Source organism: Macaca mulatta, chromosome 18 (genome assembly GCF_049350105.2).
Source record: "Macaca mulatta isolate MMU2019108-1 chromosome 18, T2T-MMU8v2.0, whole genome shotgun sequence".
NCBI classification, from domain to species: Eukaryota; Metazoa; Chordata; class Mammalia; order Primates; family Cercopithecidae; genus Macaca; species Macaca mulatta.
This window is the reverse complement of record NC_133423.1, coordinates 56,265,623-56,292,344: the sequence shown is the minus strand read 5'-3', so window position 1 is coordinate 56,292,344 and position 26,722 is coordinate 56,265,623. Positions and strand designations below refer to the sequence as shown.

Sequence of the window (26,722 nt, the reverse complement as noted above, 5' to 3'; positions counted from 1 at the left end):
ATCTTCAGTTGATTTTTGTAGAAGGTGAGAGATGAGGATCCATTTTCATGTTTTTACATGTGACTTGCCAGTTATCTCCGCACCATTTGTTGAATACAGTGTCCTTTCCCCACTTTGTTTCCATTTGCTTTGTCAAAAATCAGTTGGCTGTAAGTATTTGGCTTTATTTCTGGGTTCTTTATTCTGTACCATTGGTCTGTGTGCCTGCTTTTTAATACCAGTGCCATGCTGTTTTGGTAAAAATAGCCTTGTAGTATAGTTTGAAGTTGGGTAATGTGATGCCTTCAGATTTGTTCTTTTTGCTTAGTCTTGCTTTGGCTAAATGGGCTGTTTTTTTGTTTCCATATAAATTTTAGGATTTTTTTTTCTAGTTCTGTGAATAATGATGATGGTATTTTGATTAGGACTTCTTTTACCATTTTTTTTTTTTTGTAGTGCTGGATTGTTAGTCACAAATTCTGTCAGTATTTGTTTCTCTAAAAAAGACTTTATCTCTCCTTCATTTATGAAGCTTTGTTTTGCTGGATGCAAAATTCTTGGCTGATAATTATTTTGTTTAAGGAGGCTGAAGATAGGACTCCAATCCTTTCTGACTTGCAAGATTTCTGCTGAGAAATCTGCTGTTAATTTACTAGGTTTTCCTTTTGGGTTACTGATGCTCTGGCCTCACAGTTCTTTAGATTCTTTCCTTCATCTTGACTTTAGCTAACCTGATGACTATGTGCCTAGGTGATAATCTTTTTGCAATGAATTTCCCAGGTATTCTTTGAGCTTTTTATATGTGGATGCCTAGATCTCTAGTGAGACCAGAGAAGTTTTCCTAGATTATTTCCTCAAATAGGTTTTCCAAAGTTTTAGAGTTCTCTTATTCCTCAGGGACACCAATTATTCTTATGTTTGGTCATTTAAAATCATCCAAAATTTCATGGAGTCTTTGTTCATTTTTTAAAATTATTTTGTATTTGTCTTTGTTGGATTGGGTTAATTTGAAAGCCTTGTCTTTGGGTTCTGAAGTTCTTTCTTCTACTTTTTCAATACTATTGCTGAAACTTTCCAGTGTATTTTGCATTTCTCTAAGTGTGTCTTTCATTTCTGGAAGTTGTGATCATCTTTTATTTATGATATCTATTTCTCTAGAGACTTTTTCATCCATATCCTGTATTTTAAAAAATTTCTTTAAAATAGTTTTCACCTTTCTCTGGTGCCTCCTTAAGTAGCTTAATAGTCAATCTTCTGAATTCTTTTTCTGGCAATTCAGATATTTCCTCTTGGTTTAGATCCATTGCTGGAGAGCTAGAATGATCTTTTGATGGTGTTATAGAACCTTGTTTTGTCATATTACCAAAATGACTTTCCTGGTTACTTCTCATTTGGATAGACTGTTTCAGTGGGAAGATATGGAACTCAAGGGCTGTTATTCACATTCTTTTGTCCCAGGGGTGCTCTCTTGATGTTGTGCTCTCCTCCTTCCTGTATGGATACGGCTTCTAAAATGCCAGACTGCACTGATTGTTATTGCCCTTCTGGTTCTAGCCACTCAGCAGAACTCTGGGGCTCCAGGGTGGTGCTAAGAACTGTCTGCGAAGAGTCCTGTGATGTGATTCACATTCAGGTCTTCCAGCCATGGATAACAGCACCTGCTCTAGTGAAGGTGTCAGGGGAGTAAAGCGGACTCTGTGGGAGTCCTTCGTTGTAGTTTTGTTTTAGTGCATTGGTTTTAGTCCTTGGTTGTAGTTTTGTTTAGTGCGCTGGTTTTCTTGAATGCTGGTTATGTTAGCAGTGAAGTTGTCACATGGACAGACTCAGGACCTCTGGTTAGCCAGGGTGTTGCAGGTGGTGGAATGAGCTGTTGTTTTCTCCTTCTTTGGAGCAGAGTTGTTGTCTTATGAGTTGCTGTAATGGCTTGAGTTCGTTGGCCTCCAGCCAGAAGGTGGTGCTTTCAAGAGAACACCAGCTGCAGCAGTAGAAGGGGGATATAATCTTGCCCTGCCTTGGCTAGGATAGGTACTTGGGTTTCTCAGATAATGAACAGGGCCACAGAGCTCCCAAGAGATCATATCTTTTGTCTTTGGCTATCAGGTCAAGTAGAGAAAAACCATCAGGTGGAGGCAGGTTAGGTGGGTCTGAGATCATACTCTCCTTGGGCAGGACTTGCTGTGGCCACTCTGGGGGTGGGGGGCTGGTTCTCAGACGAATGGAGTTATGTTCCCAGGGAAATTTTGGCCATTTCTGCTGTGTCAAATAGGTCTCCAGAGACATGGGGGAAAGCTGGCAGTGACAGACCTCACCCAGCTCCCACACAGGCAGCCAGGTCAGTCTCACTCCCACTGTGCCTCCCCAGCTGCGCTGAGGTTTCGGTACAGGCATCTGGTAAGCAGGGCCGAGATCTTGCCCCAGGTTACAAGCCCCCTGCTGAGAAAGCAAGCAGGGCTCTCAGGCCTTGCTCCTCCCTGCCAGTCAGGACCAATGGCTGCAGCTTCTACGCTTGTATCTTTACTTCCCTTTTGTCTCCTCCTCTGGATTCTACTTAGGAAAGTTTGTGCTCAGTTAAAATTATTACAAAGTCAAGCTAGGAACTTCCTTCACCCTGTGGCCCCTCCCCATTTCCACTGGCTGCCTTCCCTTCCCCAAGGACCCCTGTGAGATAAGTCCAGGAATGGCTTTCCTGGGGTTCAGGCTGGGGACCGGGAGTCCCTACAGGGCGCTTCCCACTGCTTCTTCTACTTTTATATTTCACTTGGCTCCCTAAATCCATTTCATCTCTAGGTAAGGTTAAATCCTTCTCTTGTGATCTGGATTTTCAGGTTCCTCAATGGGGGTGTGTGTTCAGAGGCCAACTTCTTGCCTTCTCACTCTTTGGGAACTCAAAGTTTTGGCTATCTTGTGGTGTTTGGAGCAGCAAGCTGCTTCTTTCAAAGTGTCTGTGAATTTTATCAGTTTTCCTGGTATGTTCCTGCAGTGGTTCGTGGAGCAAAAGTTCACAGCGTGAGTCTCTACATGCTGTTCTGTCCATCTAACTGGGAGCTGTACATTAGTCCTGTCTCCTATCCACCATTCTTTTTTTCCTCTGATTTTCCTTTCCTTTGGATAAATACCCAGAAGTGGGATTGCTGGATCATATGGTATTTTTATTTTTAGTTTTCTGAAGAACCCCAGTAGTCTTTTCCATGATGGCTATACTAATTCACATTCCCACCAACAGTGTGTAAGAGTTCCCCTTTCTCTGCATCCTCAACAGCATTTGTTATTTATTTGTCATTCTGATAATAGCCATTCTAACTGGGGTAAGGTCTCATTGTGGTTTTGTTTGCATTCCCCTGATGATTAGTGATGTTGAACATTTAAAAAAATGTATCGATTAGCCATTTGCATGTCTTCGTTCAAGAAATATCTATTCAGATTATTTGCTCATTAAAAAAATTGAATTACTTGGTTTTTTTTTCACTGTTGAGTTGTTGATTTCCTTATATATTTGGTTATTAACCCTTGCTGGATGGATGTTTTGCAAACATTTCCTCTCATTCTGTTGGTTGTCTCTTCATTCTGTTGTTTCCCTTTGTTGTACAGAAGCTTTTTAGTTTGCTGTAATTCTAGTTCTCTATTTTGGCTTTTGTGGCTGATGCTTTTGAGGTCTTATCCAAAAATTCTTTGTCCAGACCAATGTCCTGAAGCAGTTCCCCGATGTCTTCTTCTAGTAGTTTAATAGTTTTGGGTCTTATATTTCAGTCTCTAATTCATTTTGAGTTGATTTGTGTATATGGTGAAAGATAGGGGTCTAGTTTTGTTCTTCTGCATATGGTAATCTACTTTTTCCAGCATCATTTATTGAAGAGAATTCTTCTTGCTCCAGTTCAGAAATCAGTTGACTGTAAATGTGTGGATTTATATTTTGGTTCTGTCACATTGGTCTATATGTCTATTTTTATGTCAGTACCATGCTGTTTTGGTTACTATAGCTTTGTAGTATATTTTGAAGTCAAGTAGCTGTTGTTTTTACACAATGTTAAATTTGTTTTTAACCTTTGTTCATTAGGGATGGAGCCTATAGAGGTGCCTCTTGAGGAAAATAGTGAACAGACTCAGATTCGCCAAAGCAGGGTCTGTGCTGACAGGTGAGACTCTGAAGCAGGTGAAAATCTCAGCTTTATTGACAGGCTGACAAAGAGGGGAAAAGAGTAATGCCCTATGCAGTCTATCCTCTGCTACCCTTCAGTCTAGTTGCTGCCCATTTCTCCCTCGCATGCTTCTCTCTAACTACACTCTTGGCTCTTTGGTCTTCAAACCTCCCAAGCATGCTCCCTTCTCAGGTCTTTACACTTGCTGTTCCCTCTGCCTGGTGCTATTCCCCTAGTTATACCTCCACAGGGCTTGTTCTCTCACCTCTGTCAGTTTCAACTCCAACAGGTGTCTGCTCAAAAGCCCCTTTCTCAGAGGGCCACATGACTACCCACAGAAACCAGTCCTTCCCTCTCCATTTCCCCTGTTGTATTCATCTCCTTTGCCTTTGTTGTTTCCAAGTTAATATATATCTGTTTATTGATCTTTAGTCCCTCCCACTAGAATGCCCATGTTGTTCCCGTCAGAGCCTGGGACAGTGTCAAGAGGACGGTGTGGGGTGGGAAGACAAGGTGATGCAGAAGGAACAGTCTGGAGGGCATTGCCACACTCCAGAGGAGGCTTAATGGGGAGGGAAAATACCTAATTTGCATGTTGAGAAGACGGGCTGGTGCCTGTGGAGTGGCTGGAAGGGGGAAGGGGTGCAAGCAGGAAGGCCACATAAGCACCTGTGTTAGCAACACAAGTGAGACAAGATGGAGGCTTGGACCAGGGTCAGAGAGAAAGTCAGGAAGCTGCAGGTATATATTCTGGAAATAGAATAACCTGAACTAGCTGATGATTGGATAAGGAGGCTGGGGGTGAGGGGGTTATCAAGACATCTCTCAGGTTTCTAAAGTCTAGCTTTCAGGTGATAACTCATAGATTATATACCCATGTTATAGGTTATTATCTAATCTGGGTTGCTGATGATAAATCATCTACTGAATTCTAGGAAATGTAAAGTGGGGTTGAATGTACTAGCATTGCTATTTTGTTTATTGATTGTACATGTTTCTAAGTCTTTTTATTGAACAAATCAAATGTCTGCATCCCTTTTTATCTAATCTTATCTGTACCTGAATACATGTGGAATAGCAAATTTTCCAATCTTGGGAAATTTATCCTATCTTAAGCCCCAACCAATTCCCCTTTCATCCCCACCCACATACTAAAACAGTTAACTGTGTAACACTTCACTAAATATTTATGTATAATAAAAAGCTTTCAAAGTGCTGATTGCCTACCAGTTAACACAATGCACTCATTAGTGGGTAGGTCTGTGCTCGGTAGATGGTGATACTGCATGGTATCAAACCATATTGCACATCTTTGTGCACTGCCCTGAACATATGCTATCATGCAAGGCAGGAAATGGTATGTTAAATGCTAAAGCCACATCCAAGTTGGACCCCAGTCATTAGTGCTGTGGATGATAGGCAGAGGATCACTCTGGGAGTGTGAAGGGCTATACCCCCAGGAAAGCACAAAGGTGATGATGTGATGATTGTGCTTGACACAGTGGAGCATCCTGGGCACTGGTCCCCACCTTGTAGGATAAAGAGTGAAGCACACTCTACATCTTCTCGCCAGTACTTGCACCAATGTTACCAACTTACACATCCATTTAGCACATTTTCAGTCAGAACAATAAATTTTGGATAACAAAATTCTAGAGGATTCTTGAGTTTTCAAACACCAGATTGATAAATGCAGTACTTATATCTGTAACTCACAGGCACAGTGTTCATTTTACAAACCAAACATGTCAGTCCATGTGAGAGAAAATATTTCAATCAGGCCCATGGTGAAAAAATAGGACACATTTCTGGGTTCAAGGGCTTCTGAAAGCAATATATCACTTTGGAAGTTCCCAAATTCTAAGCTTTGTGGTTCTCTGTGTCAATAATTAATAGTAAAAAGGTCTTTCCAGGAGAAATGTTTAAGCTTTTTATTTGGTCTGAAAGCTTCACACAAGCCCCAGATGGCAGGTCTTCCTGCCTTGGAAATCTCCTTGCAGCATCTGACACTTCAGGCTGCCTTCTCTTCAGGACTCATGCAATGTTTTGTTTCATTTCATTTTGTAATCTAACTTTTTGCAATTTAGATTATTATTTAAATAAATACGCTGTAAGAGTTCACCCTTTCTCTCTCTCTTTTGCCAGAGTAAATACTTATGACTGTGGAGAAAAAATTTCAAGCTGGTTGTCCACATTTTTTGGCCGTCCTTGTCATTTGATCAGACAAAGTTCAAACTTTCAAAGGAATGCAAAGAAGAAACATGGAAAAGGTATTACATTTTGAATTGGTTCTTAGAGGACAGGAACCCTGGTTTACCCTTGCACACATCAAAACAGCACATGAACTGCACTTATGGGTGACTTGCTCATGTATGGAAAGCAGGGGTGGTCAGCCTTTAGCAGAAACCTGCTGCAGTAGCCCCAGGTCAGCAGGAGAAGTGGGCTCCAGGATCCTCTTAAGGAGGCTGAGGAGGGCATAAAGCCAGCTGCCCAGCCTCTGCCCAAACATTCAGCCTTACTCCTGCATGTTCAAAAATCACAATTAATCCAGTTGTATTAGATAAAAACCCTAATAGCTTGCTATGTCCTCAGATTGGATCTGGAAGCAAGGAAATCTGGCTTGCTAGCTTTTAGCTCTAACACCAAACAATGGTGTGACCTTGGTAAATCCTTGAACCCCATGGTGCTTCAACTTCTATAGACCTCAGCTCCTCAGACTTTTATAAGTTTCGGCAATTTTTCCCACCATAAACCATTGTTAGAATGAAGTGAGGCAGTAGAGATGAAAGTACTTTTAAAGTTAACAGTCCCAGATGTGCAGAAAAGATCATTCTCCTGTGTCTGCTCAAATGTCACCTCCTTAGGGAAGACTGGTTGGCAACCCTCTTCAGAACAGCACCCTGTACCTGAATCTGCAGCAACGTAGCAACCTTCCCTGCCTCATTTTTCTCGGTGGCACTTTTTTTCCCCACATCTTTCTGACTATATATTTTGCTCACTTAGTTTGTTCTGTTTTCCTTTTAGAAGATGTAAGCTCTATGAGGATAGGGATTGTTGCTTGTTTTCTTCAGTGCTGTCCCCCCATGCTTAAAATAGCACCTGGCGTATAGTTGCTCAATAAATGGCTAGACGAATGAATGAATGATTACCAGTTTGTTCATGTATTACCTGGCCTAGTGATCAGTTCCCAGAGGAACTAGTTTGTAATCGAAATAGCATTTAGAGTTTGGGCGTGGTAGCTCACACCTGTAATCCCAGCACTTTGGGGGGCCAGGAGGGAGGATTTGTTAAGCCCAGGAGTTCAAGACCAGCCTGGGCAACATAGCAAGACCCTGTATCTGCAAAATAAGATACAAAAATTATGAAACCCCATCTCTTCAAAAAATACAAATACTAGCCAGGTATGGTGGTGCATGCCTATAGTCCCAGCTACTTGGGAGACTGAGGTGGGAGGATCATTTGAGGCTGGGAGGTGGAGGTTGCAGTGAGTTGAGATCACACCACTGTACTCCAACCTGGGTAACAAAGTGAGACTCTGTCTCAAAAAGAATTAAAAAATTACTAGGTATGGTGGCAGGCACCTGTAGTCCTAGCTGCTTGGGAGACTAAGATGGGAGGATCTTTTGAACCCAGGAATTCGAGGCTGCAGTGAATTATCATCACACCACTGCACTCCAGCCTGGCCGACAGTAATATTTTATGTTTTATGTTTCTAAAACATAAAATAAATAAACCAAACTAATAGCATTTGACTATATATGGACTGAAAACTGGGTCTAAGGCAGCTCTCCATAGTTTAACCTATAAATCCCTAAAAGTGTATGCTATAGAGAGGAGTCAAAGGATGTAATGTACTTAGACTTTTTCAAGTTCTGATGATTTTTCATGCCATAAGCTGTTAAGAATTTGAGTTGCTGTGTGATAGAAAAGGGGAATAGATTTATACTCATTTTATTGAAGGTCGATGGTGGTGTTTGGGCTATGGATAAGCTTAGAGACACGATGAAAGGGGAGAGAGAAATAGGCATTTCCAGGGGGTAGAGACATGAAAGGAGTGGGGTTTGTCAGGACCTGCACGCCACCCTTGTAAATTATCTGGAGAAGAGAGCAGCAGTGAAATCTCTAAGTGCCAATTATTCATAGCACCCATGGCCTACCTGGGATTTGCTGGGTTTTCAGGAGGTTGGCTGAGATCATTAAGCCTTAGTCCTGGTCCTTTGGGGTCTCAGTAGGTGAGATCAATCACCAGCAGACAGCGATACTACAATGTAAGAGATGTAATAAAGGTTTACATAAAGGGCAGAATCCTCTACACCTGGAATGAGTCACAGAGGGCTTCAGGGAGGAGGTGAGTTTGGAGCTGCGTCTTAAAAGGAGAGTAGGAGTTTTTCAAGCAGACAGAGGCGGGTTGGTTACCGGGGAGCAGTGTGGCAGGGCTTGGCATTCATGGGCTCAGAGAAGGGTTTAGAGGGTCAGATGTGAGCAGGGGAGTGATAGGGGACAGATGGGAAGAAGGGGCGAGTGTGCTACTTAGGAGTCAGTAGTACTTTATCTGTGGCTGCGGGACTCACCGGAGGATTCTAAGCTGAGAAGCTTCATAACACTGCTTATGTTAGAAAGTCAGCCCTGACTTGGCGAGGGGGCTGCATTGAGTGGGAAACTCAGGCAGTAAAGGCACAGGTGGGCGGCAGCCGGGACTGTCCTGGTGGGAGATGGGGCCTTGGTGGAACGAAGGTGGTGGGTGCAGAGGAAAGAAGAAAGCTTGTCTTCCTGCTCCCTGCACGATGCAGAATCAGGGAGTGTCAGCTTGTGACTACTTATACTTAGAGGATGCCCCTTAGGGTGCCATGTTCTCTGGCAGTCTCAGTCACTGGTCTTGAAACAGTTTTTTTGAGTTGGTATACTTTAGAAGGATTTTTAAAAACTAGATTCCTCATTCATACATTTTTACATTGTCATCTAAATTTTGAAAATAGTTTAAACAGCTACAAAGGATATGATTTCCAGCATATTGTAAACATTGTCATTTTAAATTTAAACTTGTACATTATTCTTTTCAACATAGCCAATAGAATCTCAATACTGTAGCATTTTTTTAAACCATAGCAATTTGAATCTCATGAGTATTCATTACAAAATACATTGTGTGTGTGTGTGTGTGTGTGTGTAAATATATATAGAAAGAGAGAGAGAGAGAGAGAGAACAAACTGTCCTTTAATGGTCAGTTTTCTTTCTTTCCTTTTCATATATATTATATATATATATAAATGAACTATCTTTTAGTGGTCAGTCTTTTATTTCTTTCCCTTTCCTTCTTCAACTTGTATTTCCTTTCCATGTCCTCAACAGAATTTGATCTTAGTGTTCTATATTCTGTACTTGGAAATCTTTTATTGACTACTACCCTATCATACTTCTGTGAAATTAAAATGTGTATATAAATTGACATGGATAAACATTTTTTAAAGTTTACTGTGATTGTGAGAGTTTAAGTGCTAGAAAATTTCTTCTGGATTGAGTTTTTTTTTTAATTTTTTTTTTTTTTTTTTTTTAATAGAGATGAGGTTTCTCCCATGTTGCCCAGGCTGGTCTCAAACTTTTGAGCTCAAGTAATCCTCCCACCTTGGCCTCCCAAAGTGCTGGGACTACAGGCATGAGCCTCTGCACCCAGCCCGTAATTTTTAGTAGTACATAGTTGATCAAAGCAACCTAAGGATATTATAAATTTTGAAAAATAATTATTAAACATAAGAAAAAAATTAGCAAAAATAAGTCTCTTAATGAGGTGGCTGGGCACCCTGCCATTGGTTCCCACTCCTATGAATGACTGTCACTCATGGCCAGAATAGCTGGTGTTCAGCCTCGGGTCTCTTCTGAGAAGCTTAAATAAAGGGCTACGGAAAGGGGTTTCGTTAGTGCACTGTCACTCAAACATTTCTTCTGAAGTATGTGACCGAAGCACTGGTCTCTAAGATTGAAATGCCTTTCATCATCTGTCACTTGACAACTTAATTAGGTCCTGCGGTTTTGTGGACAGCAAATAATTGGAATCCATCTGGCCTACAGGAGGATCATTCACACAGGCTTTAGAGCCTTTTATTTTCTCAGCTCAGACTCCAGGGTTTCGACTGGGGCTTTTGTCTTCTACCCTGGAGGTTGTTGGTCCCTGAGGGAGTGTGCCTTAGGAGACCTTGGCCTTTCCTCTGTGAAAGAGGAAGGGTCTTTGTGGACAGCGCTGGCATTACACCTCCCTTCTCTGGCAGAGCCATTTTAGCAAAGAGCATATATGCAAGTGGCAGATCTGGAGGGTAATTCTCTCAAAAGTATCCGTTTGCATCTACTCTGGGGTCCACACACCTGATTTGGAGACAGCTCAGTAGGTCCTGGCCCAGGCAAACCTTTTCATCTATAATGATAGTGATGCTGCGCCTGCCAAAGGGAGATGGCAGCTGGGTGATAGGGTGCCAGCTATTCTGAATACACTTAATATTTTCTTTCAATAGTTTCGTCCCCCTTTTAGTAGTTTTTTTTTTTTTTTTAAGACAGAGTTTCGCCGTTGTTGCTGAGATGGAGTTTCACTCTTGTTGTTCAGGCTGGAGTGCAATGGCATAATCTCAGCTCACTGCAACCTTTGTCTCCCAAGTTCAAGAGATCCTCCTACCTCAGCCTCCTGAGTAGCTAAGATTAAAGGCATGTGCCACCGCGTCCAGCTAATTTTGTATTTTTACTAGAGACGAGGTTTCTTCATGTCGGTCAGGCTGGTCTCAAATTCCCGACCTCAGGTGATCTGCCCGCCTCGGCCTCCCAAAGTGCTGGGATTACAGGCCTGAGCCACCGCACCTGGCCTTCCCTTTTAGTAGTTTTAAACATCTACTATCTATTTCGAAAGTCAATATCTGGCACTTGCCCAAGGGCAAACAGCTTTTCCCTGATTAGATTCAGAAGCTCTCCCTGGGCCTTTTGCCCTCACCAAGGCTCTCTGCCTTGCTCCGTCCTATCCTGGGGAAGGACGCACCTGCCATCACCCCTCCTCCTCCAAGTCTTGCCTCCAAGTCTAATTTGCTGGAACAATTTCATCTCAGCATTTTTTGTTTTATTTTTTAAATTTTCTAAATATTTTTGTGGCAGAGTCTTGCTGTGTCACCCAGGCTAGAGTGCAGTGTGCGGTGTGACCTCGGCTCACTGAAACCTCCGCCTCACGGATTCAAGCGATTCTCCTGCCTCAGCTTCCCGAGTAGTAGGGATTACAGGTGTGGACCACCACGCCTGGCTAATTTTTGTATTTTTAGTAGAGACAGGGTTTCACCTTGTTGGCCAGGATGGTGTCGAACTCCTGGCTTCATGTAATCCTCCCACCTCAGCCTCCCAAAGAGCTGAGCCACTGTGCCCAGCCCTTATTGTTATTTTCTCCAGGTTATTTTAAACAGAGTATTCTGGGATCTCCTTTTCCCTCTTTATTGAGACATATGCACCATACTTAGGATATTTTTATTATTGCCAGGGCGTCACTTTTTTTCCCTTGTAGAAATAGTCTCTACCTTTTAAAAAAAATACAAGTCTATGGAAACATGATTCACTGGCATTCTGAGAAAGCAACTCTTCTCTTAAATACTCCATCATTTTCAGATCAACTTCCTGGTACAATGGCCACCCTTTCTCTGGTGAACGAGGCACAGTATCTGCTGATCAACACATCAAGTATTTTGGAACTTCACCAGCAACTAAACACCAGGTAAGACCTCATACCTCGGGACTAGCAGACAAGCATAACCATTTGCCACTGGGAGCAGGGCCTGGCCCCCACCTGGGGAGGAGAGATCTGAGAGTTCAGCCCGGCTTCATTTACAGATGAGAAACTGAGGCCCTGAGAAGTAAGCAGGACCTTTCATCCAGCTTCCATTCATCTTTATAGAGGGTTATCTTTTATCTTACAAAGAGCATTTTTGATATCCTCAAGATGATTAATGGAGAATCCCTAGCTCTCACTTTTTAATCATTCAATTTTTTAATGTTTGTTTTAATTGAACTGCCACCATTTGGCCAACTTTTATTGTCCACCCTCCCACTGTCCCCTGTCCCCGAGGATCTCTGCCCTACTTCACACAGTCATTTTAAAGGCTAAAAAAGAGTGGTTATGAAACCTTTTAAAGTTGTAACTGCAGGCACGCTTTACTTGAAAGATGTGCCACAGATGGAACCAGCACCCCTCCCTGCCCACTCCCACCTGATGCCTTCCCAAGGACCCTAACAGTGTTAAGAGGTCAGGTCCAGAAAGGGTCATGGTTGGGCCAACCCTCTCGTTGTTCATTAGAGCAAACTGAAGTTCCAACGTAGCCAGGCAATAAGGAAAGATCACCCAGCTCTCATGCCACAGGATGACTGGGACGGTCTCCTCATTCCTGGTCCACAGGCCAGAGATGAGTGTTGTGTTAGTGGCTCACCCCTAACCGCGCTGTGACTGTCATGTGCCATGTGGTCAAGTACACACACATATATATTTGCAAAGACATAAAAATACAGCTTAATAAAGCTGACTAAGGCCACCTCCTCCACCTCTGCAGGGTGGGCTATTTGTAGTCATTCTTGTTTCTAGCCGTTGTTGAAAACATACAACATCATTCTCATACTGTGGCCCAGCTTGCTGTCTTTGGGAGCAAAAGTATGATGCAGTCGCATGTTCTCTGGGTATTCACTGAGTTCTCCTGGCACTGAGGGACCCTTTTCCTCAGGCATCCAGAGTCCTGGAAAAAGTAGGTATGCAGTTTTTTGGGGTTCTTGGTGTAGAAAGACAGGAGGTGGGGACAGGCTTGCTGCAACCCCGGTTCCTACCAGGAGGGCCCACATTCCCTACCATCTAGTTTCTAGCAGGGCAGGCCTGCTGGGCAGGTGGTTCAAGAGCAGAGCGAGGGTCCCCTGCTAGGTATTTCTCTGTGTGTTATTTGCAAATTTGAGAGACTGTCATGAACATGTTAACCATGATAGCTTTTGGACATAAAACATGCCCTTTTACGAAGCCCAAACTGAGGGTTTATAACCCAGAGAGTTGATCCAGAATCAAAGGATTTCAGGACTGGAAAAGTGCTAACCCTTTTGTTGCAGATGAGGAAACCGTAGTCCTCATAGGTTGTGGGAGTTACCCTTAGTAAGTGGCAAAACCAGACTCAGGTATCCTGGTCTCTGGCTTTTCATACATTGTTTGCCATTCAAAGGGGATTGGGATATAACCTTGGGACTCCTCCTTCCCAATCCCATAATCTTTCAATTCTGTCTCTGGGGCATACTCTAACCATGCCTGAGGATTTACCCCGCACCAACTTAATCAATTAAAAATTTACTGAAGCACAAAAAAGTACAAAAATCATCAGTACACAGTTAAATAAAGTTTTACAGATGTATACACCCATGCGCCATCATTTTCAGATCAATCTCCTGGTACAACAGCTACCCTTTTTCTGGTGAATGAGGCAAAGTATCTGCTGATAAACACATTAAGTATTTTGGGACTTTACCATCACCTGCCACTACCTAGATCAAGCTAAGAATGTACTCCAGAAACCTCCCTTGTACCCCATCCCAGTCAACCTCACTGAAGGTCACCACTATTCCGACTTCTTTCAGCATAGCTAGTTTCACCTGTTCTTCAACTTAATATGGTGGGATCATACAGAATGTGTTCTTTTGGCAGAGAAGTTTTAAGATGTATTTTCTGTGCATTCTTCTGGGAGGGGGTGGGGGGTGCAGAGGGCCATTTTTTTGGGGAAACTTATGACAATAAAAATTATAAAAATAAACAAGAGTTACAAAAATAGGCCAGGCACAGTGGCTCACACCTGTAATCCCAGCACTTTGAGAGGCTGAGTTGGGAGGATCACTTGAGCCCAGGAGTTCAAACCCAGCCTGGGCAATATAGTGAGACCCCATCTCTAAAAAAAATAAAAATAAGTTAGCTGGGCATAGTGGCACATGCGTGTAGTCCCACCTACTTGGGAGGCTGAGGCAGGAGAATTATTTGAGCCTGGGATCCTGGTCAAGGCTGCAATGAGCTGAGATTGTGCCACTGCACTCCAGTCTGGGTGACAGAGCAAGACCTTGTCTCATTTAAAAAAAAAAAAAAAGGAATTAGAAAAATAGCAGATGTTAGTTAAAACTGCAACTAGAATGGAAATTAGGAAATACTGTCCTCTTTATTTATAATGTTTTAATACCTGAGAAAAGGGGTGAGATCTCAACACCTGTGAAAAGAAGGGAGGGGGGAAGGGAGTGAGAGCTCAGTGCTTTTTAGGTCTTTGATCATTAAGCCTGTTGACAGGTCTTTAAATGCCTTATGCCGCCCCACCTTATAGAACTGGTATGTTCTCAGAAGTTCCTTCTTCACTGGAGCTCTGTTCTTCTGATTTCTAAAGTCCTTCATCTCTTCAGCTAAGATCTGCTCACCCTTTGCCTGGCTCTTGTGGGCCTCTCACTAGAGATGGGACCATATCCCAGGGGAGGCCCTGATGCCTGTTTAGCAGATGTGTGTCTCTTGGCCTTGCACTCATGGTAAAAGTCTGTTCTGATTATTCAGGGCACAGGCCACAGTAGAGCTGATGAAGTTAGGTGTTGCATGGCAGGCATGATGAATTATTACAGTGGTGTGATTATCTGCCACCCTCCCCCGACTTACTCTTTTTGGTTGCCTTAAACAGCGATGAGAATGGAAAGCAGGAATTATTCTCAGTGAAGGATCTCAGCTTGCGTTTTCGTGCCAATATTATTATCAATGGAAAAAGGGCTTTTGAAGAAGAGAAATGGGATGAGATTTCAATTGGCTCTTTGCATTTCCAGGTAAGTTTGAGGAAGTTCTATTATCCTTCCTCCAGGGTTGTCAATGAAGATTGACCTCAATCCCAGACCTGGAGAGCTGCAGGTGGGACTCCCTCCCTGTCCTTGTCTCTTAACTACAAAATCTTGGTGGGAGGTTATGTCAGCTCAGCCTTCTGAGACACCCCATGGAATAATCCATCCTTTATTCCCCAAGAGGATGGCAGTGGTCACTTTCACACAAGCCACAGAAGGTGTGTCCCATCAGAGGGCTCGGTGCTGCCTCCATGCTGTCGTTATGTCTAGGCTTAAACTCTGGTTTTTTGTAATGCTCGTGTCATGAGACTGTCATCCTCCTGAAACTTGTTGGACTGTGTGGCAGTCTGGAGCTTGTGGAGGGAGGCCCAGAAGCCTGGCGGTGCCTCTGTGCCCATGGCCACCCCCTCCTCCACACGCTTCACCTTTTTCTGCCTTTGCTGGTGGCTGGGAAGGAGATTGTCAGAGGCAAAGCCACCAGGATGTCCTCTCTCCCCAGCTTTGGACTCCCAAAACCTTTGTTATGGGACTCAAAGATATGAGAAAGAGGAGAAAGGTCTTAGGCAAAAGTCTGTGCTCCTCACATGATTGACAAGGCTCCATGAGATCCCACGCTGCCACTGTCTCTGAGCTTATTACCCCTTCCCTCTCTGCCTCTGTCACAGTGACCTTTTCTCTGTTCCCTAAACAGCCACCCTTCCTGCCTTAGCCCTTACCATCCCTTCTGCTTGTCATGTTGTCCAAATGTCTCAGGTCAGATGTCACCTTCTTGGAAAGGATGCCCCTGAACTGCCGCAGGGTCACGTTCTGCTTATTCCTGCAGTGTGTAGGAGGGTGAGACCAAGTCTGTTTTATTCCCTGCTGTACCTCTAGGTCCTTGAACGACACTGGCCCAGGGTCAGTGCTCAATCAGTAATTGTTGAGGGAAGAAATGGACAGGAGAGAAAAGGAATATCTAATACCAGAGAATGTGGTCTGTTCTTTAGTGGGGGCTGAAATTATTTTTGTAATACAGGCTGGGCATCCCTAATCCAAAAATCTGAAATCTGAAATGATCTAAAATGTAAAACTTTTTGAGCACTGACATGACATTCAAAGGGTATGACAATTGGAGCATTCTGGATTTCAGATTTTCGAATTAGGGATGCTCAACTGGTAAGTATACCAGAGATATATAATGCAAATATTCCAAAATTAAAAAAAAAATCTCAAGATGCTTCTGGTTCCAAGCATTTTGGATAAGGAGTACTCAACCTATAGTAGTGTAATTAGCCACTGGTATAAACTGACTATAACGAGCTACCTTGTATTCAGGCTGTGCACTCAGAAGGAACACTACTCTAACATCTAGGAAAGCAGTAAACAGTCATTTGAGTCTTTATTAAAGAATTTTAGAGGTCTGGGACATAGGAAATAAATTTCATGGCACAACAAAATGTCCCAATGATGTTTTTAACTCCCTAGACTTCCTCTTACCATGGCAGTCGCTCCCCCTCGACAAGCAATCTATATTATCTCCTACATTCTCTCCCACAAGCCCATCTCTGGCATTAGCCTCCTGCCATTTCCCTCATCCCTCCATCCTTACTTACTCTTCCCTATTTTCTATCCCTGTGTCTCTGCCATGTTTTAAAAAATGCCTACTGTTTCACATCCTGCTGGGCATAAAATAGACACTGAATATACATTATCTGATAGGTGGAGAGTGAGAGGGAGGAAGAAAGGAAGAAAAGAAAAAGAAAGAGAAAAGGGAAGAGAACTAGAACTAGACTGAGATTACTCTCAGAAACTTATCTGGCAACAGTAGCACCTGTGCCTCTCCAGATATCTGGAGACATTAATACAAGGAAGACTCTTTAAGGAACCTTCCTGAGATGACTTAGCAGGCTTTGCTTTCTTTAGGTCGCCTTTCTTAACAGACCGCAACTAGTAAAAATCAAAATATGCATGCCCTTTGACTCAATAATTTCACTTGTAGAAATCTATCCCATAGAAATGCTAATACAAGTACTAAAAAAGTATAAAAATACTTTTACCAACCTGGGCAGCATAGCAAGACTCCGTCTCTACACACACACACACAAAAGAAAAATTAGCCAGGCGTGGTGTTGTGCAGCTGTGGTCTCAGCTCCTTGAGGTGGGAGGATTGCTTAAGCCCAGAAGCTCAAGCCTGTAGTGAGTCAAGATTGCCCCACTGTACTCTAGCCTGGGTCTCAGAGCAAGATCCTGTCAGTCAGTCAATCAGTCAATCAATAATACCTATACACATTAGTCCAGTGCAAGCATTGAAGAGCATAAGATATGGTTAATACTGCACCTTTCTTTTCTCTCTTTTTTTTTTTTTGAAACAGGGTCTTACTCTGTTGTCCAGGGTAGAGTACAGTGGTGCAATCTTGGCTCATTGCAACCTCTGCCTCCTAGGTTCAAGCAATCCTCCTGCCTCAGCCTCCTGAGTAGCTAGGACTACAGATGTGTGCCACCACACCTGGCTAAATTTTTTATTTTTGGTAGAGACAGGATTTCACCATGTTGGCCAGACTAGTTTAAACCTCCTGGGTTCAAGTGACCCGCTGGCCTCAGCCTCCCAGTATTGGGATTATAGGCATGGGCCACCATGCCTGGCACTACTGTACCTTTCAAGAAAGTAAATGCTTGGCTGGGCACAGTGGCTCACGCCTGAAATCCCAGTGCTTTAGGAGGCCAAGGAAGGAGGATCACTTGAGCTCACAAGTTTGAGACCAGCCTGAGCAAAATAGCAAGACCTCATCTCTACTGAATAAAAAAAATTAGCCGGGCATGGTGGTACGTTCCTGTGGTCTCAGCTACTCAGGAGGCTGAGGTGGGAGGATTGCTTGAGCCTGGGAAATGAAGGCTGCAGTGAGCTATGATGAAGCCACTGCCCTCCAGCCTGGGTGACAGAGTAAGACCCTGTCTCCAAAAAAAAAAAAAAAAAAAAAAAAAAGCAAATGCTCAAAAGATGTTTGTTGATGATAATACTCCGTGCTGAAGCAATTACAGTGAAACTAGTACATCTCTTTTGGAAAACAAAATTTTTTTTTTTTGGAAAACAATTTTTTACTGGGTATTGTCAAGTCATAAATATTTTTTTATTCTTGTTTGCCTTGTAATTTCATTTTGGGAGATTGATACTACAAAAAAAAAAAAACAGGAAAGAGAGTTATGTGAATTAGGCCTTTATTGCAAAATTATTGATCACAGGAAAGCATTAGAAACTATTCACATGGCTTCAAAGGAGAAGAACTAGGTGTTTCAACCCATGGAATGCCAGGCCATCCATTGTGAAAATTGCAAAATGCAAGGATGAAGTGGCTCTCCATGTCCTGATGTGGAAGGATGTCCTTACATATTTCAGAGAAAAAGAAATTGAAAAAGAATTTTTCAATTGAAAAGATTGAAAAAGAAACCCAAGTGGGTTCTGAGATCCCAGCAAGTCTGTTTACACAGGTGCACATACATACACAGTTGTGTGCAGTTACATGCCACAGTCTGGGATGGTCTGGGATGGCTTGGGACAATCTGGGATGTCCTGGGATGGTCTGTAGCCACATGAGCAGCACCCACCTCTATGGATGGGGAGAAGGGGACCGCTGCTGCTGAGTGCTTTCTCTTTTAATTCTTCAAGCTTCTGTATTGTTTGACTTGTTTTTTAATGAATATATATGCGAGTAAACAAGTCTTTAAAATACTAGTTGCTAAGAATACCAGAAAAGAAACTTTAAAATGATGATGTTTTAAGAAATTGTTTTCTTTGCATTGGTGTTTGAAAATAGTGTTTGTAGCTGGGTGCCGTGGCTCATGCCTATAATCCTAGCACTTTGGGAGACTGAGATGGGCAGACCACCTGAGGTCAGGAGTTTGACACCAGCCTGACCAATATGGTGAAACTCTGTCTTTACTAAAAATATGAAAATCAGGCGGGTGTGGTGACTGGCACCTGTAATCCCACTTACTCAGGAGGCTGAGGTAGGAGAATTGCTAGAACACGGGAGGTGGAGGTTGTAGGGAACTGCCTGGGTGACAAGAGCGAAACTCTAGTCTGGGCGACAACAGTGAAACTCCATCTCAAAAATAAAAAAAAAAGTAAAAGAAAATAGTGTCTGGAAAATGCCCTTTCTTCTGCTAGTTTGAGAACCTGTTCTAAGAGGGTCTTTCATTGAAGTGACAGGATTTTTACAGAAGGTGTTGCCTGTCGGGTGGCTGCTAGAGCCTGGGGCTGGTGTGAGCTTCAGGGCCCTGGCCTCCTTTCTGCAGGAGGTGGGCCTATGCATCAGCTGTTTTCTAGGCGAAGAGGTAAGAGGGTGCAGGAAACGAAGAGCCACACTGGCTCCTCGAGGGCACGGCTTTGTGGTGTTACAAAAGCCTCGTTCCACTGCAGGGATCCTTGTATATAATAGTGATAGTTTCCACTCTTGAGCACGATCAAGTGCCAGGCCTGGGCTTGAGTCCCTGTATCTCTGTTATAGTTCTCACCAAATACAGCCCAGGATCTAGACAAGGAAATGAGATCTGGAGAGGTCACAGGTTTGCCAAGTCCTTGGTAGAGCTCCTTTCCAGCATATTCTGGGTGCTTATGTGGCTTGGGAATCTTGACTTTGGTACCACAGGGAGCCTATATTTCCACTGGTTTAGTACCCAGTGCCAGAATGTGAGCATCAACCTGAAAAAAAAAAATTAGACCTTTGTACAGTGCCAGTATCAGAGCCAATGAGGTTTATCTGAGGTGTGATTATTGCTAATTGAAAACTTTTCCCAATTAAAAACAAAAACAAGATAAATTTTAAAAAACACACCAGAGAAAATAATCTCCTAAGGTGATGAATGTATTCAGGAGTAAGCAAAAAGGATTATAAACTAGGATGCATAGCTATGGCAAGCCACAGGTGCACCTGAAGAGGAGAGAGTAAGGGAAAGCTTTCATGGGCAAAAATAAGTTCATACAAGTTGCTTGAAAACATAATTTATTGGTTCCTGAGGCTCAAAGTCAGAATTGGCATCAGTTCATTGGTGGAGACGCTGTTACTAGGCAAATGTTCCTTCAAGAACGTCTTATCTGAACTGCAGTCCTAAAGAATGTCTAGTGATAAACCCAGTCTAGAAGTATGTGCATACATGCAAGACATGGATCCTGAAAAGCATGAGATGCATGAAGGACATGGAGGAATTTCTTGTGGGATTATTTTAGAAAGTCCTTGACAGTTGTTATCTCAGAAATGCAAGCATGAACTCCCTGCCTTCATGCCGTCCTGGCTCCAATTTCTTTGGGTCTGATGAGTGATTTCATCCTGGTATCTGCAACTTTCACACCAGTAACAGGAACAGGCCAAGACACATCCAGATTAGGTGAGTGTTTCTAATTTCAGGCATAATTTGTCTTTGCCCATGAGTGAGCTGAGGAGAAAATGGTTATAAGAAAATCAAGTACCTTAGCACTTTTTACATGTGCAGTAAAAGAAGTCTCAGTATTGCTGAGCTGCATACTTTCTTATGTTTATATTATGGGGGATTTTAAGCTCCACCAGACAGTATGACCTGTGTTAAGAAACTGTAGCAATGCGCTTTAAGTATTGTGTATGTGTGGCATGTAGGTCTGGGTACATATGTGTATATATATGTGTGTATATATATATGCATACAGATATGTATATTAAAATAATTTTTTTCCTACTTATTACAGTTATAAAAACATATCCCCATTTTATTTAAAGATTTTTATAGACTCCTTTTAATACCTGCATGATATAATTTTAATGCCTGTGCCATATACATCATATATGTGTAGCATGATTTACTTAATCATTTCTCTCCACTATATGATGTTAACAAGTTTATGATGTTAACAAGGTTTTCCTATTATGAATAATGTGAGGATAAATCTTTGTATACGACTGTGGTTGGGCTTCTGATTCCTTTCTTAGGTTGGATTCCTAGACATGAAGTTGCTGGGTCAGAGGGCATTGACACATGAAAGTTCTCTCTGATGACCTTCTCACAGGGGCCAGCACTGGCTCTGCGTCGTCCTCCTCCTCCTCCTCCTCCTCCTCCTCTTCCTCTTCTTCTTTCTTCTTTCTTCTTCTTTCTTGCTCTGTTGCCCAGGCTGGAATGCAGTGGTATGATCTTGGTTCACTGCCACCTCTGCCTCCCGGGTTCAAGTGATTCTCCTTCCTCAGCCTCCTGAGTAGCTGGGATTACAGGTATGCATCACCACTCTGAGTAATTTTTGTATTTTTAGTAGGGACAGCATTATGCCATGTTGGCCAGGCTTGTCCTGAACTCCTGGCCTCAAGTGATCGGTCTGCCTCCACCTCTTGAAGTGTTGGGATTACAGGTGTGAGCCACTGTGCCCGGCTTCCTGTGACTTTTCTCTTTTTCCAATTTGTCTTCTCAGTCACTGAGTGCTTTTCTTCCTCAAATCCATTGTTCAACATTTCCTGAGAACACTCAAGATTCTCAGCCCCTCTTTTCTTTCTCTGCAAAGCCCTTAAGCAGTGGTCTTTTAGCTGACAAACAAAGGCAGATGCTTCCCCAGCAGAGATGGTGAACAGGTGCTGCGTTCTGGCTCTCCGTAATTAGGGGACTGGGCATTTCTGCGTGCTTCCTGCCTCTGAGGTGCAAGGCTCTGGTCACTTTTGTGGCAATGCTGTGTTTTCCTTCTCACCTGCCAGGTTTTGGGGCCTTGTCACAGATGCCAGATGATTTGCATCGACCAGCAAACTGGGCAACGAAACCAGCACGTTTTCCAAAAACTTTCTGAGAGTCGTGAAACAAAGGTAAGCGTGATTGCAAAATGTGACACCTGGTTTCCAATCCTCGTGTTATGAATACCAGAACTATGTTCATAATAATGCAGAGTTATTTGTTTTAAATGGGGGATTTGCTGCCCACCCAAAGCTGTTGGGCTGCCATTAACCTATCCTTGTTTGTAGTTTCATTTTACTTTTCCTTTCCATCCAAGTTCTCACTTATTTTTTATTTTACTACATGTGTTTTTATTCTTTCCAATCTTGTTGAAGAGATATGGAGTACAAAAAAACAAAAACAAAAACAAAAACAAAAAAACACCAAGTAAAGTAATTCTATTGTCTTGACCATTAGTTTCTTTACCACAGAGAGCTCATGAAGAGTAAAGTGCCTTACTGTGAATAGGGTAGCTGCATAGAAGGAGTCAGTACATTTCATTAAACTGGAAATGCATTCATTAAGCCTGGAAATTCATTTTCTTGAGGGTTAAAACAACAAAGTGTTATGCATTCCAGATTATAAAAACTGAACTTCCAATGTGTTGATTCTTTAGAAAGATTTATTTTCAGGCTTATACTTTCTCTTAGGACTTTTTGTTTACAAAGAATTCCAGGAAGCCAAGTAAAGCAGTCAGGCTACATAGAGCAGATTCTTGAAAATTAACAGAAATAATGCAAACACTATATCTACTTCCAATAATAAGCTGGCAAGTTAATTCATGGTAAAATGTGTTACATTGTTTCCTGTGTTTCTTCAAAGCCAGGGTTTTGTTTCACAGTATAGAGATTTGATTTATGTAAGTTTTCTTACCAATATGGGATAGAAATGGCCTGCAGAGTAGTGCATTTGACTGTTACAGCAGCATGTCTGTCAATGCAGGCTGTGTCTTCTGGGTGGGTACCTTGAGCCTGCACCATGCAGGTTGCCAGGAGAAGAAAGAAGAAGGCACAAATATAATACTAAGGTCCATGAAAATAGTGTTTCTTACCATCACTGCAGTTTCCATGTGCATGAACCTTTTATTTTTAAATTTTGAAATAATCTTAGATTTACGGAACAGTTGCAGTGAGAGTGCAGAGGCTGCACCCTTCACCCACATTTGCATAAGTCATAAGGAATTGCCCAACAGCCTAGCCTGGGGCCTGGAACGTGAGGGTGTCCAACAGATGTTATCACAGGAACTAACAGATCGGAGAGCACGTCAGGTCCTCCAAAGGGTCCTGAGTGGCTCACTTGCATTGATGGTTAACACTGAGCAGACTTACCTACTCTTCATTTTGGACCTTCCATCCTTATTCAGGAGAATTTGATAAAATGAACTCATATCATTCTTTCTCAAGGAAAATGCAGAGTTTTGCCACTGTCTTCCCAAAAGCCTTTTATATCAGGCAGCAAACAGGAAATGGGCCTGGTGATGGTCACGAGCTGAGAGTAGGAAGAAGGTCCTTCTGCAGGAAGTTCTGGGCATGTGGGACAGAGATGTGGCCAGCAAGAAAGAGGTATGGGGAGACCATAGGGAAAGGACACCTTAGGATGAGAATCTTTGGGGTCTAAAGTTAGGATTCTTTTAATGTCCCACTGCATTCTACTATGTAACAGATAAGACTTATCAAGTCTCAGTATATGTCTTTAAAGATCTGACTTGATTTTAATTAAACATTAATATTGACAAAGTTATTTTAACTGCTAAAATAATCTAGCCTCTTTTGTTGTTGTTGCTGTTTTGTTCGCAGGTCAACTTTGGCATGTACCTGATGCATACATCATTGGATTTATCCTCTCCATGTTTCCTGTCTGTAGGATCTCAGGTGCTCCCTGTGTTGAAACAGAATGTGGAAGGTCATGATTTACCTGCATCTGAGAAACACCAGGATGTTACCTCCTAAAAAAAAAAAATTAGCACACATTAAAGTTTCTCTTTTACAGTGATCTCTATTATTGTTAAGATCTGCAACTTGGTTCAGTAGAACTTGATATTTTGAATAAGGAGAGCTCTTTCTTTAGAGGCAGGGAATGCTCTCACCTGCTTCCTTCTGCCTTTGACTTCTCACCCTGCACGTTTGCACTGGCTCTGCTCAGAACAGTTCTGAGGCCTTGGGAATGAATGCTGCACCCACATCCGGTGAGGCTCCCATAGGTATTTAAAGTATAATCAGATGAAATTTTTAATGAAGTTCACGGGGAAGACTGAACTTACTCCAGGTCCCTATTTTGCCATTTTCTCACATTGTTACTTTGTCTTTAGAGAGCATCTTTGGATCTCTCCAACCCCTTTGTAGTGAGGAAGGGATTCTATGCCCAGTGATCCTGGGTATGAGAAGGTGCTCCTCTCCTCCTCCTCCCACACATGATGGTGTGGGTTTATACTCAGGGGCCCAGAGGGTGACTTGTGACCACATTCCTTGGGGGGAGTTTCTACTAGGATATTTATATTCTGAGCAAAGGCGCAGACCAGCAATTCCTTTCCTCTTGCTTCCCATCCCTGGCCTCCATCCTTGCCCCCCACTGAGTTGATGCACTGAGGATGGCTCGTGAGCCTAAAGTTACACTCAGTGATGGCTGTGCTTATGCAGGTGGTCGTCCTCCCCTCTACAAGCCCACAGGGTGGTGTTGGTCCATCCACCTGAGAGCTTCCAAATCCCATCGAGGGAGGAACTTTGGCATTCAGGAATCCTGTCTGTATCATCTTTGACCACTGCTCCTGCAGCCTCCAGATGAAAATGTCCAGTGAGGAAAGCTCATCTCTAATGAAGTTACCCATCCCACTGAGTTTCTAAGAAGTTTCTCCCTGTGCTGAGCTTGCATGTGCCTTATCTGCTTCCTCATGACTTCCAGCCTGAGGTCCTTACCCTGTCCTCTGGAGCAATGCAGAGTGAGTATATCCACTCCACATCCATTCTGCTGGTGTCCTTCTGAAGCCTGCTGTCCATGTGTGAACCCAGTCCCTTCATCATCTTCCACCTGGATAGTTGTATTTTTCCAGTCACTTCTCCCCCAAATGCCTGCCCACTATGACCAACTGCATCTTCTGAAAGCCTGTGCCACCCCATCTCTCCTGCTGCTCAGTTGGAGAGCAGGCTCAGGCTTCCTTAACTTATCTGTTCAGAGCCTGTGGGATTCAGGGTCAGTTTGTTTCATTATCACATTTGTAGAACTTTGTGTTGTTCCCAGCACGAGGTGGGATTTGAAAGATGAGGTGTGCTCTGTTTGCAAGGATTGTTGAGATGGAGCCTAATGATTGCACACACATGTGCTGTGAAGAGTTAAGGGTAAAAAGTACAACTCTGACTCAGTGGTTCCTGAGATCAGTGAAAGAAGAGGCAAATGAAGTTAAGTGGGGGTGGGGTGGGGTTTATTGTTTTGAACTGTTCATTAAAAACACAACCTCTTCGAAGACTCAGCACTGCCGCATCATGCAAGTGGGCTTGTCCTCATCAGCTAACTAATAGGAGAACAGTGCCCTAAAGTAATGGATTTATCCACCTGCTCAGGCCAGTTTCATGCAGGGGAAACTTCCCAGATGGCACATTGCCCCATTTCCAAAACCTTCTGACAAATACATCACATTAATTATGATGGAAAACAAGTAAGAAGACATGTTCTACAAAAATTAGGTCACTTGTCCAGGTGCGGTGGCTCATGCCTGTAATCCCAGCACTTTGGGAGGCTGAGGTGGGTGGATCACAGGTCAGGAGATCGAGACCATCCTGGCTAACACGGTGAAACCCCGTCTCTACTAAAATACAAAAAAATTAGCCGGGCGTGGTGGCACGCGCCTGTAGTCCCAGCTACTTGGGAGGCTGAGGCAGGGGAATCGCTTGAACCTGGGAGGCAGAGGTTGCAGTGAACAGAGATCGTGTCACTGCACACCTGCCTGACAACAGAGCAAGACTCTGTCTCAAAAAAAAAAAGGTCACTTTTGTCACCAAGAATATTTTTTTCTTATCCACATCTATGTCACCTTTTGCAGTAGATACTTTCATGGCTGATTTCAGGCTTTTTGTTTTTTTGAGACAGGGTCTTGCTCTGTTGCTCTGTCACCCAGGTTGGAGTTTAGTGGCGTGATCACAGATCATTGCAGCCTTGACCTCTTTGGCTCAAGTGATCTTCCTGCCTCAGCCTCCCAAGTAGCTAGGACTACAGGCACACACCACCACATCCAGCTAATTTTTTTTTTTTTTTTTTTTGGTAGAGATGGCGTCTCACTTTGTTGCCCAGGCTAGTTTTGAATTCCTGGGCTCAAGCCATTCTCTCGCCTCAGCCTCCCAAAGTTCTGGGATTACAAATGTGAGCCACTGTGCCCAGCTTTTGATTTCGGACATGGTAATGCAGATCCTCTCCTTTACAACACTATTATTTGGTTATCTACTTATAATTACTGATTTCACATTGGTCTGTTTTCACTAGATTGTAAGCTCCATGGGGACAAGCCCTGTGCCAGTATGTCTCTAGTGTCAGCAGACAATACTCGAAATCTGTTGACAGACTGATTTTATTTAAAGCTGGCCCTTTTTTAACATTGATTGATTGCATATTAAACGTATGTATTTTATTAATTTAAAATTAATTTTAAATGCATTTTGTCTTTAGTGTCTAATTTCAAAATTTCTTGTATGAAGTTTCAGCTAAAAATGTACTTTGTGTATTCTGTAGAGTAGCTTCATATTCAGAGTTTATGAATATTTATGATTTTATGTCCACTCCTTGGTTCTTATCTCCTGGAGTTCAGCCTTATGTGCTTCTCAAAGTGTATAAAAAAATCAAAGACAGTGTGATGTCCCTTGAATTTAATTCTAACATCAAACCTCCAGGAGTCACAAAAAGTCCTTTTTTAAAAAAAACATGTGGTGAGAACAGACAACAACTTATCTTTCTGGGCATTCTTTAGCCAGAACAGAGGTTTTCTTTCACATAGTTTGGTGAGCATCACGAATCCTTTAAGGAGGGCGGCAGTGCTGACTTCTCCCCATTGAGAGTCAGCCTCATCCCCTCCTCAGCCTTGTGGATGGAG

General features: G+C 42.8%; 1 protein-coding gene and 1 pseudogene across 4 annotated transcripts in view; both read left to right on the top strand.

Moving 5' to 3' along the window:
• Window positions 1–26,480, top strand: part of MOCOS (molybdenum cofactor sulfurase) — a 61,325-nt gene extending 34,845 nt beyond the window's left edge. For 2 of the 4 annotated variants that reach the window (XR_013408165.1, XR_013408164.1), the window contains 7 exons: window positions 4,034–4,112; window positions 6,261–6,385; window positions 11,743–11,848; window positions 14,802–14,940; window positions 20,156–20,313; window positions 21,636–21,740; window positions 23,445–23,576. Coding sequence is in view for 2 of the 4 variants with exons in the window: in XM_015121844.3 (XP_014977330.3) it covers window positions 4,034–4,112; window positions 6,261–6,385; window positions 11,743–11,848; window positions 14,802–14,940; window positions 21,636–21,740; window positions 23,445–23,597 (707 nt within the window). In the remaining 2 variants the exon portion in view is untranslated. Of the gene's footprint in view, window positions 1–4,033; window positions 4,113–6,260; window positions 6,386–11,742; window positions 11,849–14,801; window positions 14,941–20,155; window positions 20,314–21,635; window positions 21,741–23,444 lie in introns of all 4 variants that reach the window. The other 2 variants (XM_015121844.3, XM_015121845.3) reach the window with 2 other exon arrangements.
• LOC114673924 (U4 spliceosomal RNA) lies at window positions 19,649–19,769 on the top strand (annotated as a pseudogene).
• Window positions 26,481–26,722: the final 242 nt, after the last annotated feature.